General features: G+C 37.3%; 1 protein-coding gene across 4 annotated transcripts; it reads right to left on the bottom strand.

The window, feature by feature from the left end:
- Positions 1 to 6,882: 6,882 nt before the first annotated feature.
- On the bottom strand, positions 6,883 to 18,655 carry LOC105059706 (beta-amylase 8). Of its 4 annotated transcripts, none has more exons than XM_073250017.1 (10): positions 18,070 to 18,655; positions 16,787 to 17,011; positions 16,066 to 16,140; positions 13,891 to 14,094; positions 10,556 to 10,750; positions 9,945 to 10,109; positions 8,686 to 8,946; positions 7,955 to 8,167; positions 7,607 to 7,833; positions 6,883 to 7,235 (listed from the first exon to the last, which is right to left on the bottom strand). In XM_073250017.1, the coding sequence occupies exons 1-10, from the start codon at positions 18,472 to 18,474 to the stop codon at positions 7,220 to 7,222; spliced, it is 1,986 nt and encodes a 661-aa protein (XP_073106118.1). In that variant the 5' UTR covers positions 18,475 to 18,655; the 3' UTR covers positions 6,883 to 7,219. The 4 variants fall into 4 exon arrangements, with proteins under 4 accessions (XP_073106118.1, XP_073106117.1, XP_073106116.1 ...); XM_073250016.1 differs by having other exon boundaries at positions 6,883 to 7,184; XM_073250015.1 differs by having other exon boundaries at positions 7,611 to 7,833.
- Between the last annotated feature and the right edge of the window lie 1,426 nt (positions 18,656 to 20,081).

Here is a 20,081-nt window from a genome sequence, read left to right as displayed (position 1 = left end):
CAATCATCGCTCCACAACGATAAATAAATCGACGCATAATACGATGATACCACTTCATGTAGCTATCATAATAATCTATCATATCATCAGTTGCTAGACTGTCTACAATATAATCGAGCCGACTCTCCCAGAGCGCAACCCACTGCTGATGAATTCTGCCCCTGTCATGATCGGCTCGCCCCCAAAAGTCGATATGATGTAGTCTGGAATCCGTATCACAAACCTCCAGATAGTCTGTCGTAATCCGAACTAGTGCATCACTTTATCTGCATAATGCCACTCAACGATAAAAAAGTATAAAAATGGTATACGACATCGCCATATATCCTTTCCATTGAAATAATAATCCGATAGACCTATTAGGACAAAAGGAGTATATGACTACCATACAATCTTTTCATCCATAGGGTTAAGTATAAGTAATGTGTACATAGTCCTTCTAAGAGCTTATCCAAATAATGTAAATCAGTTATATTTATACCTGCTCAACTCTAAGATGATCAAGATGATACCAATAACTCATTAAAATATGAGTGGAAACCTTCATCACCTCGAAAGCATCTCTCAACATGCATAATGAAATTATTTACGTTACATGTAATTCAAATACAAAATCTTAGAGTTTGAACATTATATTGGTACTTCAATTACATACCTCATGGCTAGAAAATTAGCTGGTAACGCACCTCCATCAGGCAAATCCATAATAGGATCTACAAGAGGCTGACATAATCTACGAGGAGCTATAGACGGAAATCTATACCAGGCCTACACCTAGAGTAAAATCAAAAGTCCCATGATGTCAGAAGCATCTATCCTACTTGCCCTACAAAGCGCTTTATACAACCATGCTAGGCCCGCACTACCCCAACTGTAGTATCCTGCGGCCTCAAAATCGATAAGTAGTGATAAAAATATTATATGCATCATATTATTTGATTTATCCGCATATAAACATCCTCCCATCAGCTGCAGAATATATGTCCTAGCATAACGCTGTATAGCTATAACATGTGCATCTGGTGGTAACTCAGGGAACTGTTATCCCAACCATGCAAGATTCAATCGACAACCCTTGAGTTTTTCGGGAGGTGGGATAATACCTAATAAATCCAAGTATATCTGACGCCAGTCCTGGCATGTACTACTTATCACTGGAAGACCGTCAACTGGTAAACCCATCTGAATGTAGACGTCCTCCAAAGTGATGTGCACTCACCTGGTGGAAGATGAAATGTATAGGTCTCTGGATGCCACCACTCTACGAAAGGGGTGATCAAATGCCAATCTAGTGATATTAAAATCATGCAGCTAAGACCGTAAAAACTAGCCTGTTGCAGAAGTGGTACTATCCGCATATCCAGCAGGATCGAGTGAGTAAAGACTAGCTCTCGCCGTCGACATCTAAGAAAGGAATGCTCCTATAAACTTGAAAAGAAGATACCTCAAATCTTCATATTCGAACAAATACAAATTAGTTATATAAATACATTCCTGCCCATCCCAATTGATGGAAGACTTATGAGATACCTAACCATGTAATACCGTCTGATCTACCAGCCCTGACTCCATGTGTGCAATACTATAGAAGGCATTTACAAATAAACACATATTTGATACTGAATCAAAGAAACACACATTTGATACAAGTCGGAACAAAAGTAATATCACATTACAACTGATGATAATACAAATTTCATCAATTTCAAAAAAATATTCATTCTCTGGTTCTCGAATATGTCCGTCTGCTATGTCCTACTTCGCCACAAGTTCGACATGTAGTTCTGTTCTCAACTTTCATTCAATCTATTTCATTCCTGAGTCTAGAAGATCGTAGCTTTTCCTTCTGTCGCAATCGTTCTTTCTGTGATATAATGTGACGTTACTTTTTTATTGTGCCCAATAATCTGCATACGGGGTCGGTTGAAATTGATGACTATAATTATGATGGTACTCTTTTAGTGTGTAACATCGATCAGCATATCATCAAAAATCAATTGACACATATGCACAGACAACCATCACATAAGAACATGGCAAATGATAACACTGTCATTTCTGACATGTACACGTATGCTTAGATAGTAGTACTATCTGCATGTCATATTAGGTTATTAGTTCTAGAAGCTATTTATTGTTTGTAATAACTTAATCTGAGTAAAATCTATCATCACCTTTGTTGCCTTTATTCATATATGGCCCACGGAATGCTGTTTGCACTTGAAACACTTCGCTTTGGCTCTGACTCGACAACCCTAAATTCATAATGCCTCTCAATATGATACTATTTTATTGCAGTTTGCAGTTTCGCCTTATCTGTAAAATGAAGCTCTTTTGATAACTCGACACCTTTTTTCAAACTGGTGCACCATGCCTCTAATGCAAAAGACATAGATACGTTAACTGCCGTCCAATCAAATGACCTAAATATTCCAGAAGGAGCTTCAAACACCCCTAAATTTGGGTGCTCTTCCATAGGTGGCCACCCTATATCAGTAGAAGAATCGGCTTGCTGAGGATCGAAGTCCATCTCATCTTCACTTCGTATGTCATCTTCTTCAAATAGCCGATTATCTATGTAAACTATGTCATCGATAGATATGTAAATTAATGATTGTCTAATAGTGACACCTGCCACATCAAGATCCACTGTAGGGAACTGGTCTTTTGCATGTCTGAAATTTTGAGTCGTTGGTACATTATCAACCACATAAGCACTAGATGGACCGATCTGTTCAGTGCCCTGAGTTGTTCTTATATCCCTATCAGCTACTTCATATTCATCCTGTTCAACTTTAATAGGTAGCACTTTTAGATACAACTCTGTACCTGATAAATATAGATGCAAACTAACCGTTGAAAAGATTATTTCCGTATCTTCATCTTCGCTAATCAAAATCGATTCATACTTTAATAATATTGACTACACAACCTATCGATATTTATATATTATCGTGAGTCTATTCTTATGTCTCTCTACACAAAAGACCCTACTTAATTTATCCTCCAACTCTTCAAATTTAATTCCAATTTTAATTCTAATTGCCCTTTGAGGATAACGATTATATTCAATGCCATTTAACCCGTAAACTATAGAACCATTTATATAGCATAAGACCATGATACTTTCTTCCATCACTACATATATAATAAATACAATAACTTTAGCAAGCTCCACATAAAATCACCAATAATATGCAAAATAGGGTAAACAACATGGCTCAAGGTCAGAAATTAAAATAAAATCTTCAAATAACATAACAACACTAAATTAAAATAGATAATAAAAAAAAATATTTTTACCAGAGGGGGGATGACGGGAACCACAAATGATCGGACCGTCGGAAGGCAGTCAAGTCCGGGATCCAACAGAGAAAGCAGCCAAAGATGGAGAGCGGCCTGATAATCGAAAGATGACTGGATAGATGGAAAAATGGGAAATAGAGGGGTGAGGGGGACCCCACGGTCAAAGAGAAGGGGAGCAACATGGGGACTGGCCAGGGTTGGTGTGGGGGGGTTGTGTTGGGGGTCGGGGGGTGCGATCCGAGGGTCAGAAAGAACGGGAGCAGCGTAGGGACCGTGGAGGGGGGGCCGGGGGGCATGATCCAACGGTCCGAGAGAAGGGAGCAGGGTGGGAACCATGGAGGGGGAGGGGCAGGGGCGATCGGGGGGTGCGATCTGAGGGTTGGACACAAGGATAGCTAGAGTGGGACCGTCGAGGGGGGCGGGGCCCGGGGGAGTATGATCCAATGGTGGGACACAAGGGCAGCCGGGGTGGGGGTGATGCAAGCGGGACTGGAATGTCAAAGGGGAGGGGAGGGGAGCAGTGCGGGATGGCGTGGTGAAGGAGGGACCGGACGATAGGAAACAAAGGGTGCAGAAAGGGCCCGAGGTGGGGTAGCGTAGAAAAATCATGGGTTGAGATCACGAATCTGAAATCGTAGGTTCAACCCATAATTTCAACCCTGGCACACCCCGCACCACGTGACAGGCAATGGGTGCCACGTCACTCAGAAATCGTGAGTTCAACACATGATTTCACGCTAGAATGGTAGATCCGAAAATAATTTCCATTCGATCATATTTTGAAAATATTTTATTAAAAAATATTATTTTAGAAATATATATATATATATATATATATATATATATATATATATGATTTCATAAAATAAATTTTTTTAACTGTTATCACTAAAATTATATATGGTGAGGTCAGTATTCTTAGGATCTAGAACATATAGGTTGCATGATAGAACCATTGGACAGATGGTATGAAAAAAATTATAATACAAAAAGACAGTCAGCTGCCAAAAATATATATACAGAAAGACAGTCAAATCGCATCCTCAACGCTTCAACTTAGCCGCGCGAGTATCACGAACGTGAAACATGACATGGTTTTGTAGACAAATAAAAAATATAAAAAGTTGAAGTAGAATTTTCAATAGAGTATCGGATAATAATTATTAAAATATTTTAAAAAAATATTGTAATAAAATTTCTTGTTATTTGAAACATGTACACACGATGGTACACAATATGATTTGAAAAAATAAATTTTATTTAAGTGTTATCAACAAAACTACGTAATGTCTGGATGTCAGTATTCTTGGCAAGCGAGACGGGACAATTGGGCAGATGGTAGAAAGAGGGATACAACGTACCACATGAAACAAACTTTGTCCACGTAACATCAGACACCTTTCATGACTATACTTCCGTACCCATGCCCACTGATATCACCAAAGCTAAAATCATGGGATTTAGCAAAAAAAAAAAAAAGCAAACACCACGAGACAGAGAACCTTTTATGCTTGTACAAAAAATATATATTTAAATTTTTTTATATATGTAACAAAATAATTCTCTTTGCACCGATCGTCAAAAACAAACAAACACAAACAATATACGACCCATGCAAATAATGGGATTAGAACATTATTTTTCAGTTATCGTCCACAATTTACAAACGCAAACACCTGCTCTCAGCTTTTAATCCAACGTGGGTCTCCAACCCCTTTTTTCCCTCTTTCGTGGGAGAGGAGCGGGCGGGCACGCACGTTGGAGGCCAGTGTGGAAAGGGAGGGGGAGTTTTTTCTTTTATAGAAAAATTGAAGCTTTCCCCTCCTAGCTAGTACTAGGGATGGCAATGGGTAGGATTTGGGTCGGATAGTATACTACCCATCCCCAAACCCGAACTTAATATCCTATACCCAAATCCTACCCGATACCCAATCGGATAAGAAAAGAGATACCCATCTCCATACCCAACGGGTTCGGGGATACCCGTGGGTAACCCATTTCTCCATACCCAATCCATACCCGCCCCATACCCATCCATTCTATACCAAAAAAAAAAGTAAAATAATTTTATGCATATTATCAATCAAAAATAGAATTACTAATTATATATATATACATACATACATACGCACATACACACTTCTAACACACACATACATGCATACATATATGCATGCATACATATATATAATTATATATATATAGAGAGAGAGAGAAAGAGAGAGAGATCATATATATGTGTGTGTGTATGTGTGTGTGTCTATATATATATATATATATATGTATATGTATATATATATTCGGATATGTGTGTGTCTATATATATATATATATATATATATATATATATATATATATTCGGATATGGGTTCGGATATTACCCATATCCATAGGTTCGGGTCGGGTTCGGATAGAAAATAGCACTACCCATACCCTACCCATACCCGTACTATAGTTTTCGGGTTTTACCCAAACCCGAACCCAAACCCAGTCAAACCCTATTTTTCGGGTTTGATCGGGTTCGGGTAGGGTGTATACCCATCGGGTCGGATTAATTTTGCCATCCCTAGCTAGTACATCCTAGCAGTCAATTCATTAAAGGCAATTGATTATGAGTAATAAAATCAAATTACATGGTGTATCTTCATGGATTTTTGGGTTTAATATAGTCGAAGTCTTTCTTTTCTTTCTTTTGATGTAACAATCTAGCCAAAGTCAACTAGAAAGTCATGCTCAAACATTCATTTGCTTCTCTACGAAGAAAAGATCATTCATTAACTCAACTTTCTGTATTGAATTTTAAAGTACTTAAGGAAAAAGATAATGCGACTTAAACGGAGAAGCAAACGTGATTTTGAGCTTGTCTGATAATGGCTGTGTAGTGCACTGGCATACAGATTTGTTTTTGACTAGAATCTAGTTTTGATTTCTGCCTTTTTAATGTTTCTATATAATTTTTGGGAATCAAACAAAAGATTCCTGAGTTTTTTTTATTTTTTTTAAAAAAGGATCTTATTCCAACATCAATCAAACTCCCCTAGTTCCTTAAACCTTTGGTAACATACGACTGCGTCCCCAAACAGGCCCTCACTGGATGGTTTTTACAGGCTTTCCAATCGAAAGTTGCCATACAAATGATTCTAGTTGATGATCCGTTATCCTATAAAATGGATGACTTCCAAAAGAGAGAGAGAGAGAGAGAGAGAGAGGTATCATATCACTACTACACGAACCAAATGGCTGTCAAAGAAACAATAGAAACTCTAAATCATCTATCTAAATCTGAATATGTTTACGTTGCTCCAATCTCAAATGCAAACAGAAGTAGATCATCTTAACTTTAAGAGGCATATCCCTAGCAGTGCAGTCTTAACGTGATCTGTATATTTCCAGCAAATAGAAACAGGGACACTAGATTACTCAGAAACTGGACATCCTAGGACCTCACACCAACCTCTTCTCTAATGCTGGGTCCAAACTAAAAACAATGTGTTCCAGTCAGCTGGAAAGAAGAAGAAGAAGAAATTTTGATGATACCTATGAGACCAGGAAGTAGCATTACTCATAACAAGTATATTCCATGCTCTGTTTCCTGAAAAATCCCAAGGAACAGAGAAGAAATTTTCCTTTTGGTAGTAAAGATTAGTCACTTGAAGGTACAACATAATTCCATGTTTAAGCATCCTCAAGGACAGGATAATAATCATGACAGAATATTCGGCTAGTAAAAAGGAAAGCGTCGATGAATAATTGGGTAGATCAAATTACAAGGTTTTCAGGCCAAGCAACCAATATCAAGGATCGCACACCTGCAGGTGCTGCCGACAGTCATTATATTGGCAGTTGACTTCTATCACCCTCCTTCAACCGCAGACAATCTGAAATATTGCAGCATGAAAATTAAGCTTGGACGTCATTGACAACTTCCCCTGCAGATTAATTGCTATCAGGTAAGGTTCTAAGTAAGAAAAGGGAATGCTGTGCACATTTTAAGAGCTGGGACGAGGAACGCATGCTCAGGTGAGATAGCAGAGGTCAGTATAATTTTAGGAGTGGGAAATCATGTACCTAGAAATGCCCATTTCTTGCTGGCAGTTAATAGTTAAGACTAAATCCACCTAAGCATAGAAGAGAACGAATGATATAATGATAGACAGAGAGTCAAATAGCTCTTGCCATTTCTCAACTATTCCCACTAGGAAATCATGATGTCCAGGGGGTTCCTACCACCAAGGATAATGTGTTTGTTATCCCCTTCATTATCTAAGCATAGCTTATAAGAACGTGCACCAGATCATACCTACCATGCATGCATTTGATGAAATTGTCCAGCTCTGAGAAGCACATTTCTCTTTCCATGAATACAGAAGTCAGCTGTTGGTATGTGAAGAAGGAGAGGTGGCGACGGTCCGGATCATTTCTTGGTTTTGCATTTTCTATGATTCTAATAAATGTCTCTCTATCGTGACAAGGAAGAGTACCATGAGCAGCTACTGCTAAACTGCGGTCCCAGGCAGAGTTCATCACCTAGAAAATTAATGCAAATCAAAAGCTATTGTTGATTCATAGCAGAAAAGGACTCATAGCATCCAGAAATAAGGAAATGGCTGCAGAGATCCAGGACAAAAGAATAGAAAATTGTTGCAACCTGCCAGCTTAAACCTTCCAAGTCAGCCAATGCTTCGTCACTTTCCTGGGCAGAGTGCTGTGGCCCATAGCAGACAAATTTCATAGCCGCAGAATGTTTCTTGAGCATGTCGAAGATAGGAGAATAACCATCTTGGTTTGTAGGATTATAGAATCCTGCTGTAAGCTCTGCAGCATGGCTGGACGTCTTGTACCACCAGTAAACAGCTGGAATCTGCATAGTCATATAGCTAATATTATGTTTCCACAACCAAATTTCACAGTGGTGAGCAAAATATTTGTGTTGGCTTCTACAGAATAGCTTCGAGATATGATACAGAAGATTGTTTTCCCGTAGATTCAGGTTAAAATCCACTTGCACAATGAATAGTGCCATGTACGACAAGCATTAATCCATATATTTTGGGTTGGCATAATGAATGTCTTAATTTTTATTAATGGAAGTATAATTAGTTGGTGCAAACATTTTCACACCCTTAAAACCTATCATCAAGGCATTAAATACATTGCAGCATTTATCAGCCTACAGTAGATGTATTACTATTTAATGTGACAAGTAGCTTTAAATAAAGATCTGTGGATCATCAAATACAGATCACAAACCCAAATGCCTACAACTTCAAAATGATCCAGATGATAAGCAATTAAACAAGCTTTGCCAGATAAATTCCAGTAAGAGAAATGAGACACCGAGTTTTCTAGTAAAAGATTACCAAAATAATTTAGAGATACCTTTATAATTACTTGTGTCCCTTCAAATGCAAGATTTGCAAGCGATAATACTTGATCTGCATGGTCAATTAGGGTTTGTGCATACCAATGAAGGAAAAAGCGTCCATAGTAGCCATCATAATCACCTCTATCACAGAAGAATCCAGTTTCATGAGGCCTTGAATTATAATGCCCAGCATTGTCCGGCCCCCTGGCCCAGAATGAATGTCCACGCAACTTTGCTGCTCGTCGCAGATTCTGCTGCATGTACTTGTCATAGCACTGCCAAAGATCAAATCAATGAGAAGAAAGTAAAGATCACTCCAGTTTCGGATTAATAGTTCTACATACTTTTGTAAATTAATACAATCCACTTAAAAAGACTTAAATCCTTTGATACTAAATCAAAACAATATGTTGAAATCTTATTCTAAGAGATGATGTCTGTTTTTTCAATTTAAAGTGCCAGAACACCTCTGGCAATACTTTATAACTCACCAACAAGAGCTTATATATGTTAAATGACCCAGAGGATATCTAAATGGTCACACCACTTTTTACATTAGGATACCCTAGGCATCTCCAAGTACAATTTAAATTTTAGAAGTGGAACCACTTCCTAAAGCCCTATTAAACACTCAACTGAGTTTCTAACCGAGATGATATGGCTGTTTTATAAAAACACTACCAAATAAAAATGCAATTCTTCCATGTCATAGTGGTGGCATTAGCCCTTGCAATCTGTCAAAATTAACTAATGAATTCAAAGAAGAAATTCTTTGTATCTGTTGATAACTTGACCTGGTTATGTTGTGGCAGGAGTTGGAGTATGCTCTAAGATCTTTTGTAGTTTCGGTCACATTGGCCTTGTTTCCTGGATGGCTAGGATTCATCGTAGTAGGATTGAGTTCTCTACCAGCAGGTACACCTAATTATAGAGAGAATGGATCTAGCTCTTTAATGTGAACTAAATATTACAAAATTAAGTTTCTTAATGTGTATATTGGCTACCTTTCAATCTTTCATATTACTAATTCATCTATGGTCATTAGATATCTGGTTTTGTGAAGAATTCTTGAATGAATAATCTTGGGATTGCATTCTGTAATTTGTCTTTGCAAGAAAGTTTTAGTAGGAGATTTCTCATGGATTTTTCCTTACACTAGTCATGCGTTTGGTAGAAAATTATGAAAATGGAAATTAATAATTCTAAGGAATGACTAATCGAAGTATTAACATAGAGGGGAAATAGAAATGAAGATTAACCTTAAAACGGATACCTGAAACTCACCGATACCAGGGTACCTCCATCCAATTCTTTCTGGATGTGATGGGTATTTCAACTCCCCTGAAGCACCTAGTCCAATTTCAACAGCAGTAATGAAACCCTCTTCAAATAAGTCATTGAATTCCATACGGAAGCTTCTCATGAAGTCAAAGCAAACCTGCAGAAAATAGATTCAAATAAGCACAATGTGAAGACTTAAAAATGTTCAACCTATCTACACCCAGACAATGTCAATATATGTTTATAAGAAGTGAAAATAACCAGATCAGAAAAATTTTGCAAGTTCATCATAAAGCTTAGAATTATAGTAAGTGCAAAACTTATGATGGCCTCTCATAGAGGCCCCGTGGCACATGAAGTAAAAAGGAGTCCATGCGTGAAGCAGGTTTGTGGCAGCAAATAAAAAATGTAGAGGGAATATTCCAGATATAGATATAGATATAGATATATAATGCAAACAACAGGCATCTACTCCTTATATTTCAGTTTAAGTTTCTCTTTTCCTTTTTCCTTGGATCAAATTCCAACCAAGAAAAAGAAAAATTAATAGAACCTACATGAACAGAAATATCAACATAAAGCACAGTAATAATAATCAAATACCTCAATGCCAGTTCTTCCTTTCAATACACGTTCCTTGTCGATACCCCAAGAAAGACATTCTGTGTTTCTCCTCCCTTCACGATCTGTGAAAAATATATCCTGATTATCTTTTCCTATCTCTAGGACCCACTTTGGAAGGGAAATTGGTATTTCACCAGATGCATTTCCTCCGCACTCATGAAATGCCATTACTACCTTCAAAAGTTTAGAAAGAGAAAAGTTACAAGCAATTTAAGGATATTCAGTACGTCATCTATGGATTTTAGATGAAAATTAAAAATAAGTCTGTGTAAAGCATCAAAGTAGAGAATGATCCATTTAATAGTAAGAATGTGTTTACATCAGATCCAGATAGCAATCGCTTAAATGTATGCTTGCTTACATGGCTCTGCTCTAAATATCATGGACTAATAGAAAGTAATTTTTGTCTCAAGTCTAATTTTTTTCTTTTAGAGAGATTTATTTCTTATAGAACAAAACAATAAAATTTTTCATGCTGAAAATACCATCAGTCATATGGAAATAATTGACTAAGAATTCTAAAAAATATTAGCAGGGTTTTTTTTGTGATAGAAAGAACATAGTATATTTATTAGTGTTCATTCAAATAAAAGTTTGCACTCTCGTTATTTATTCCACAATGGACTAGAGATGTAGTACACAGACTAAATGTTTTGATGATTATGTATTATAAGAACAAATTTTATAAAAAAGTATACTAAAAGCACTTTAATCCTGTTGTATACAGAATAAATAAAATAGAATGTGCAACACATCCACACACATTGAACAAGGTAGGGTGGATGGGTTGGCGGAGGGTTTTTGTTTTTTTTTTTTTTGGGGGTGGGGGGGGAGGTGTCGGTCATTTTTATGGAGTTTTTGCTAATCTTTTCACCTAATCATCAACTCGATCAGGTTTCTTATTGACTAAAGCAATAAAGTAATGCAGGTCTATCTTTGACCTCATGGTCTCTTCTGCTCAAGTCCATCACAGCATACCTCTTTCTTCCTCATCATAACCATGTATGATGCTTCTTGATAGAACAACCTTCCCCCATGTGATATGATCTAGCTATACCCACACATGAACATGTCCGATATGCCATTTCTACTGTCTTAAACTCTGGGGTCTGTTCGTAATCTTAACCTGTCACAGGGGAGTCAAGGGTGCCTTGCTAAGTGTAATGTTATGATCCCCTTTTTACCTGGATCACTTTCAGTAACTAATTCATAGCAGCATGATTTATAAATTTGAAACCCTTCTAGTAAACATCAGCAACCTTTGTTACCACTTAATTAATTTGAATTTGATTTCCTCAATCTGTCAGGAGCAACTGTGGCAAAAAATAATTTTATATTTTTCTTCCAATTTTAATTCTTCTATATTTACTCTAATTTGATTTCTTGATTGTGCAGTTTCTCTAGTCCAAAGACTCTTTAAGTGGACCAACATACTGGTCCATTGCAACCCATAGGAATCCCATGGGAAATATGTCATGGGTTATAGAAGCAAAGTCCTACATACAGTCATAGACTCCTTTTAAGTCATAGCTATCCAATAACATTTGTGTATACAACTTTCCTCATCTTTCCATTTCCCCACTAATAACTTTTCCTTACTACTTTAGAACACCTGCAAAGACCACCTTAAAAATATCCGATCCTCAAAAGCACTCCTCTCCTTCCATTTTCAACTATTATAAAAATTCCCCAAGGGTGACTACAGAAAAATGTTTCACTCCATCTTTTTCCATATTCATGTGCCATAAGGAAGACAAATGAGGCATTGGATAGTTGTACACCTCTATCTTCGATGAAGATCACCACATATCCCATGTATTGAGAGGCGAATCCTTCTCTAGGGATAGTACTCACACACTTAAATCTGGGCCATTCTAAATCTAAATCCTTTACACCGCCTAATTTTTATATCTTTATTGGTTGAGCAAAGCTTTTTCGTGTGTATATCTTTAAATCACCATTTTATTCACAAGGGAAATCTTCTCTCAAAATGTAGTCATTACCAGCATATCGTTTATTTCTAAAGGTTTTCTTTCAACATTTTCACTTTGGGGTTGAAAGTTGACTTGATTTTTCTTTATTTTGGCCACAGTGTTTTGGATGCTTCCCAACTAGGTTGGTCAGCCATTTACTATATTTCCCAACTAGATCCTCTATCAAAACTATCATCCATCATGTCAAGGATAGGTGTTTCAATAAGCTGATAGATGAGGGTGTTTGTCCTAGGAGCCATGTCTTCCCACAATCATTAGATCTTCACCTCAATACTTCATTGACAGGTTGCTTGTAATTGTTCATTTTGGGTGTCTACTGCATAAATGTTTCTATAAGCAATTCTTCATTTTGAGTGTTTGCCCTAGCCACCACATTTTTTTCACTGTTTTAAATATTCACCCCTATACTTCCATCAGATTTCCTGCTGCTCTTCCTTTACCAAGTATGATGTGCAAGACAATAAGTCGCAAAGGAGGAACCTCCTAAATTCCAGTCATAAACTTGCAGATGAAGGCCCAGGTTCACATGCCCTATATTCCTCCACTTCCCCATCCAAAAATTAAAGAAATAAAAAATAAAAATAGAAACAGAGTAACCTTCTTTCTTTTAAATGTTTGCAAACATCAAATGTCCTTCCTTTGTTTACATATTGGATATGCAAACCCATCACTGATGCTTATTTTAGATTTTGTTTTTCATGCCAATTATTCTGGAGTGTAACAACAGACTCAGTCATCATATATTAGAAGAATTTATTCATCCACTTAATCTACAATGAATAGTACATAATAGCCATGCTAAAAACAATGTGAATTCACATGAATTCAAATAGTGAGGCTTAACGTTTTCTGATTCTCAATTTTGACAAAGCTTAGAGTGCTCCAACAACATTCTGCTCATGAAATGCTTATGTTATGTTAAATTTCAAAAAAGGATTTGTCAAGATGCAATTCATTAAACCATCCAATGTGGCTCCAGTACATCGTGGTATAAAACATGCAAATTGAGATCTTTTCGTTGGTAGATCAAGAGTTCAATATTTCATTGTTTGCGGCATAAAGCTATCATTGTTCTATGAAATCTATTTATGCAGGGCAAGGCTTCTGATCATCTAACACCAACTTTTGCTGATACTAACTTTTACATGCAACATAATTGCTAGCTCCCTATTTTGGTGCCAAAGGACTTTTGGTGATGGCATTACTGGATAAACCTACAATAACACATTTTAGCAGAAGTTCTGACAAAAAGCAAAAATATGAATAGAAATCTTGCATAAGTGCACGTCATAAATCATAACAAGCATTTTGAAGCCTGACCTGCAATTTCAGCTCAAACTCTCGAATGATGTTAAACAGGTCTCTGTAACCAGACCATTCATATTTGTGTGGACTCCAGCCTTCCACAATTCCCCACCAACAATCTACAACCACTCCATCAACATTTAAAGACTTCAGATGCCTTAGTTCTTGTCGCGTGGCTTCTACATCCACCAGTTGGCAATAACTGTTGACAATGCTAGTCTACAAAAGTTGCAACTATGAATTGATTAAATGCAATCTGGATATGGCAAGCAAATTTAATAATTTATCATGGAAGTAAATTGTCAATGGTGCAATTTATAAAGAGTAGAAAAAAAGAATGAAAAAGGAATGCCAAGAAATAATGAGATTCAAGAAGTATTTCCATTTATAAGAAATAAAAGCATATACTATGCAAAAAAAAAAGGAGCACTCTTATGGCATGAAAGGGATCTCTCTCTCTCTCTCTCTCTCTCTCTCTCACATTCTCCTTATGTAGCTTTGCAGTTTCAGGTGTTGGGATTGCTTCCTGAGTAAGAAGGACTGAACAAATTAGGGTTTTAAGCAGACAACTTACAGTCACATGCAATCCTCCACCGCTGCAAGTGAAGGACAGCGATATCCTGCTGGACAAATGGTTTATATTTCTAGGTATTTTCCCAAATTTTCATATTCAAGAATTTGGCTAATGATTGGGAGTCATTGTTGCTATTACTTTGTCAAGTCCCGCTTTGCCTGAATTAGTTTAGTATCGAAGCAAGTTTCATGCAACTTGTCTTTTTGTGAGGCTCCAATTGCAAGCAGGAGATCATCAATAGAGAAGAAATTCCTACTAGGCGAATGAGTTATAATCTTCTTTGAAAACAGATCTTTTACAGGATGATAATCACAAACTTAGAAACAAATTGATCGAGGCACATTAAAGATTTGGCACTCATGCCTACAAATCAAGCCTTATTGGCATTTAACCTATCATTAGTGTGGTTAATAGTTATACTCTAGGGTAACTAGGGAATAATATTTTCCTTAACAAGTGTTGACAAAACTACTACCTCCAAGGCAAATGCTGGAATAAGCTTCAGTTTCAGGGTCAGACATATTGTCTACATTTGGTGACGTATCATGGAAAGAGAATGGAAGATTAATCAAATTTTAGGTTCTCTTAATTTTACATACTTTAGGATTCATTTGAGGTCTAAAGATAAGTAATATGATTATCCTACATTGGCTTCAAAACTCTAAATATTTGGGGTCTTAAACCATAAGCAAATCCTTTTGATTAGGAAAGACAATATATTAGTCATTATATTTAAAATAAATTTGTGTCAGAAGAATCTGAGTCTCATAATTGATCGGATTCCGATATCTAGATTCCATTAAGACTATCTTTTGAGTCAATTAGATGTCTTCTTGGATAGGTCCAATGGAGATTCAAAAAATTGTATCTGACATTCTTGTGGTGAATTCTGCCTCTCCAACATTTTCATCTATTCTTATTTTACTTCTACTGATATATAATTTCCTCATTTTTCCTTCTTATTAACCCTATCACTAGAGCTACATTAAAGCGAACCTGAAATTTCATGAACCTGTGCTGAGTTTTTGGAGTTGAACATTCTAACTAAGTAGAGGCCAAAGCCAAAACTGACATGAAAGTGAGTGTTCAACGAAGGGAAAATGGTGCAATAAATAGAGAGAGAGAGAGAGATGGAAATCTGAATTTGAGACCCGGGGACTGAAATTTGAATGCACATGCAGACACTTAATTTGCAAAATAAGGTCATCAACACATGCTACTCATCTACCTTCCTTGGAGGTGCTTTTTGCCATTACAGGTTCTTTCTGCTTGCTCATGCAAGAATAGCTATAAAATGTACATTTCTGAAAAGCCAACATGCTGGATCTATTCAATCACTCCACCAGAGTGGATAACTACGTTATGTCTCTATAACTTTGTTCAACTGCATTCTGTAGCTCAAGGAAATGGATGGTTTCATGTGATTTGCTTTTTATGACAGGTGGTTCACATAAGATGCATAAGAATAATTTTGGAAATGAAAGTTTCCGATATTAAGATCTGATTATAGCAACATGACAAAAGAAGAAAAAATAAATGCTGGAAAAAATACTATATATAATAGTACTCCATTGTTGAAGGAAAAAATTCAAAAGAAGATGGTGTTGGCTACTTACGGGAAGCATCACATAAACCGGAATATATGGGGTTCCAGCAAAATCACCTTCACCTTCTGCAGACTCCCGCATCAACTGAAATTTAACCATCAACAAGCAATGGTAAAATATGTTAGAATGCAAAATGAATTCTAGGTAACAGGATCCACAGACATCATCAAAGGCCTGGGGCAGAAGGAAAGCAGTTTAGCTCCAATAGCCAGCAGTAATTTCTAACAATGTATCAACAAAATAAACAAAAATCATCTTGTTGATATAAGTCACTGACAGTGCTCATGTTTCCGACATATTAAAGTAAGTCATTTTGTAGGCTCATGCATAGCCTGCATATTTAGATACAGCTTGCTTTTATGTTGTTAATGTTGTTGTGAACATTGCATTGAATCACTGAATTATATTTCATATTTATTACCACAGATCACAATCAGCATGTTATCCAGATGCCAACCATCATCAGACCTGTTGAGGTACTCGAGCAATTTCAAACTTTCTTCCACAAGGTCTCTATGTGCAATATTTTTCATCATATAATAAGCAGTCAGGTAATTGAATGTCATAAAACAATAAATTTACTTGTACATGGAGGACATTAATTTGGCATATCAGTTGATTTTTGAAATACTAAGATAACATGTACAACTGGTGCATATGTTTGTGAAAACTTCAAGCCACTGCTGCCCTACTAATATTAGTAGAAGATGCAAACTGCATGCTATTTTACCTGATCAGCTTCCACACACTCTGGTGAGTTGATAGGGCTGGCATTTGCATATTTCTCACCCCTTGTATCTCTTTCTGCAACAACAACTGAATCAAGAGATGCTGGGGATAAACTCTCATCAATCCTGAGAAGAGATGCCTGAGAGTCCAATGATGCTTTCATGGAACTGTTCTTCAAAGAATTGGCGGAAAGAGGGCTTTCAATTGACCTAACAGGAAATGGTGCCTGCACACAGATGATTCACCCAGTAACAACCACTCATGCTGAAGATGAAGCGACACAGCTAACTGACATTTTACATTTTTGTCCCAACTTTAAAACACACCATTATGAAGCTTGTCTTTTTTTGCTGTTAAACTACATTATCCAGCCAAAATGTTGTCCAATATAACATTGTTTGATCTAGTCGAATACTAAAATAGTTAGCATTGATAAGCCACAAAGTAGTATACCCGAAACTTCTTTTATTCTTCAAAGTTCAAGCAACACTCAATAAGCAACATTTTTAAGGCAAAGGAAAACAAATCCCATAGGGTACGTTCCATAATTTTAACAATAACAAACAAGTTGTTCTTGGCCCAGGTAATTTCTGAAAATGTTCCACAAAAAAAAAATCATAAAAAAAGTCATGCAAAACCTAAGTAATGTGGCACAGGTTGTTTTCTATGAATGAATATCTCTAGTCAGCTACTTGTTTACATCCTATTCCAACTTATCAAAGATTCACCATCAGTCTCCATGAAATGATTGTCTTATCACGCTGCCTCCATTATCCCGGTAAAGTTAACAAGTGACCATCTAACTATATACAAGTTGTTTGACCGTAAACGTTTTATTGCAAGGGGGAAAAAAACTTAAATTAATATTTTTATTCCTCCCAAGAACAGCACAAAGTGTATTCATTTCTTACTGGTTCAGATGAAAAGCAACGAAAGAATGTTAGATTTTCCTTTGGAACCCAACAATTACAGCAATCAATCTTGTCATAGAATTATTGATGCCCCGCCAGTTTTACAGAGGAACCTATCAGAACCATCACGATATAATCCACATCCAGATTAAGTAAAAGAAGGGGAAAGAATACCTCCCATCCCGCAATAGGCGAGAAGAAAAATGCCACCCACCGAAAAAACAAAAACCGTCTTTAAGAATCTCCGCTTCACGTCTTCCTATCTTGTAAAAATCCCGCCTTTACAACATAGAAAGGCATGAAGCTGAGATTCACAGGAAGTGATATTGTACAGAAAGAGCGAAAGGAGGAGGAGGAGGAGGGGAAAGCATACCAGTTGCGTATGGGGAGGCGGAGGAGGAGGGGGCGGGGCCGCGACGGTGAGCGGGGCCGTGACCGACGAAGGGCGGTAGGTGGTGCCGTCGGCCTCGACGATCCAGCCGGCCTCGCGGGCGAGGGCGGCGAGGACGTCGTTCATGTCGGCGCGTGCAGGGAGGAGGAAGTTGCCATACTGGCGGAGGCCGGTGAGCATGCGGCTGGTGATGGCCCGCCGGTGCCGCTCCCGGAGCTTCGTCCGCTCCTTCTCCTTCTCCCGCTCCTTCCGACCCTTCCCCGAACCCCCCGCCGCCGCCGCCGCCGCCGCGAACCCGCGTGGGCGGCGCTGGGGCGGGGGCTGGGGGTACTGGTCCGAGCTGTGGTCGCTGTGCTGCTGCTGCTCCACGTCCTGCTTCACGTTCATCGCTCTCGCCTCTCCCAATCTCAAGTCTAAGCCCTCCTCGTTTCCCCTTTCACCGCCTCTCTTGTTTCTAGTGATGGGGAGGGTTTTGATCAGAAGAGTCACCAGAGGGAGCTCTTTTTATAATTCTCTATTTCCTTTCTATATTTGTGAGAGCGGGCACTTTGCTGTAGGACCACTAGACCAGGGGATGAGGAATTAGGGATTGAGGAGAAATAAATTAGAAAGTATATACATATGTATGTTAGGATCAGAACTTCTTAAAAGAAAAAAAAGAAAAAAAAGGAAAAAGACATTGGAGGGTGAGAGTAATGAGAATAGTGTGATTAAACCGACCACTTGGCATGAAAGTAATTTGCCAGTTTGGGAATGGCTAGATGCAAGGGGTTGAATCATGGGTGTAGGTTATTTTTGAGAAAGATTTTGGTGGATGGTTGATGTGCTTTGGATTTTGTTTTTTTTGATAAAATAAGCCAGAGCCCCGATTTATTAAGAAAAGGAAGAATACATCCTCTTAAAAGAGATTAAAATAAATGAAAAACGGGGAAGTATCACACTGCAATAATTACATCTTTTCAAGCATGGTAGAAAACTTTGGTCCACACCTTAATGGTCCAGCCTTTTTTTTTTTTTTTTTTTTTTTTGGGGGGGGGGGGGGGGGTAAAAATGGTCCAGTCTGGACCACATTCACATTCTTTGCCTGAGAAAATCGTCCTATTCCATCCAAACCAGACTAGCTGATATGGTGAAAATTACATCCCAACCGCTCCATTTCTTTTTAAGATGACTTCTCTGACTAAAGTAGTTGCTGAGAGAGAAACGGCAAAAAAAAGAAACCCCAAGGGCTCATTTGTTGACGGAAAATGAAGGGAAGAAGAGATATTTTTTGAAAAATAAAAAAAAAATATTTGATTGAAATTTTAATAAGGGAGAGTGAAAAAAAAAGTACTTTTTATGAAAAATTATTTTTCTTGAAAAATAAAAATCGATGAAGAAAATAAATTTTGACACTTTTCGTGACATAGAAAATGATAGTATTTTTTTTTTCAAAATACTTTTTTAAAATCTACTATAGTTAAAATTAGGAATGATAAAATATGATCCGATCCATCAATCCGATCCGTATTCGATCCGCCATAAACAGATTTGGATTTAGACTAAACGAGTTTGGGTCATAAACGAATCAACCCATTTAATCCGTTTAATAAGTTGATTAGATTTGGATTTTAGATATCTGATCCGTTTAACCCATTTAATATTCAGATTGGGTTAAGTCAGATAACATATTTAACCTGTTTAACCTATTTCTGATCTATTTAATCCGACTTGTTTAACCTATTCAATCCATTTAAGATCCGTTTAACCTGTTTAAAACCTGTTTAACCTATTTCTGATACATTTAATCTGACCTATTTAATCCATTTAACTTAATTTGACCTATTTAATAAATAGATTAAATAAGTCGAGTCGGATTATCTATTTAATAAACAGGTCAGATTCATTTTTGAATTTTTGACTCGTTTAATAAACAGATCGGATTTAGGTCGATGATTTTTTGACTGGACCCATTTATGATCCGACCGAACCCAATTGTCACCCCTAGTTAAAAT

Source organism: Elaeis guineensis, chromosome 16 (genome assembly GCF_000442705.2).
Source record: "Elaeis guineensis isolate ETL-2024a chromosome 16, EG11, whole genome shotgun sequence".
NCBI lineage: Eukaryota > Viridiplantae > Streptophyta > Magnoliopsida > Arecales > Arecaceae > Elaeis > Elaeis guineensis.
The sequence above is the reverse complement of the archived record's forward strand: the minus strand, read 5'-3'. Positions and strand labels throughout refer to the sequence as shown.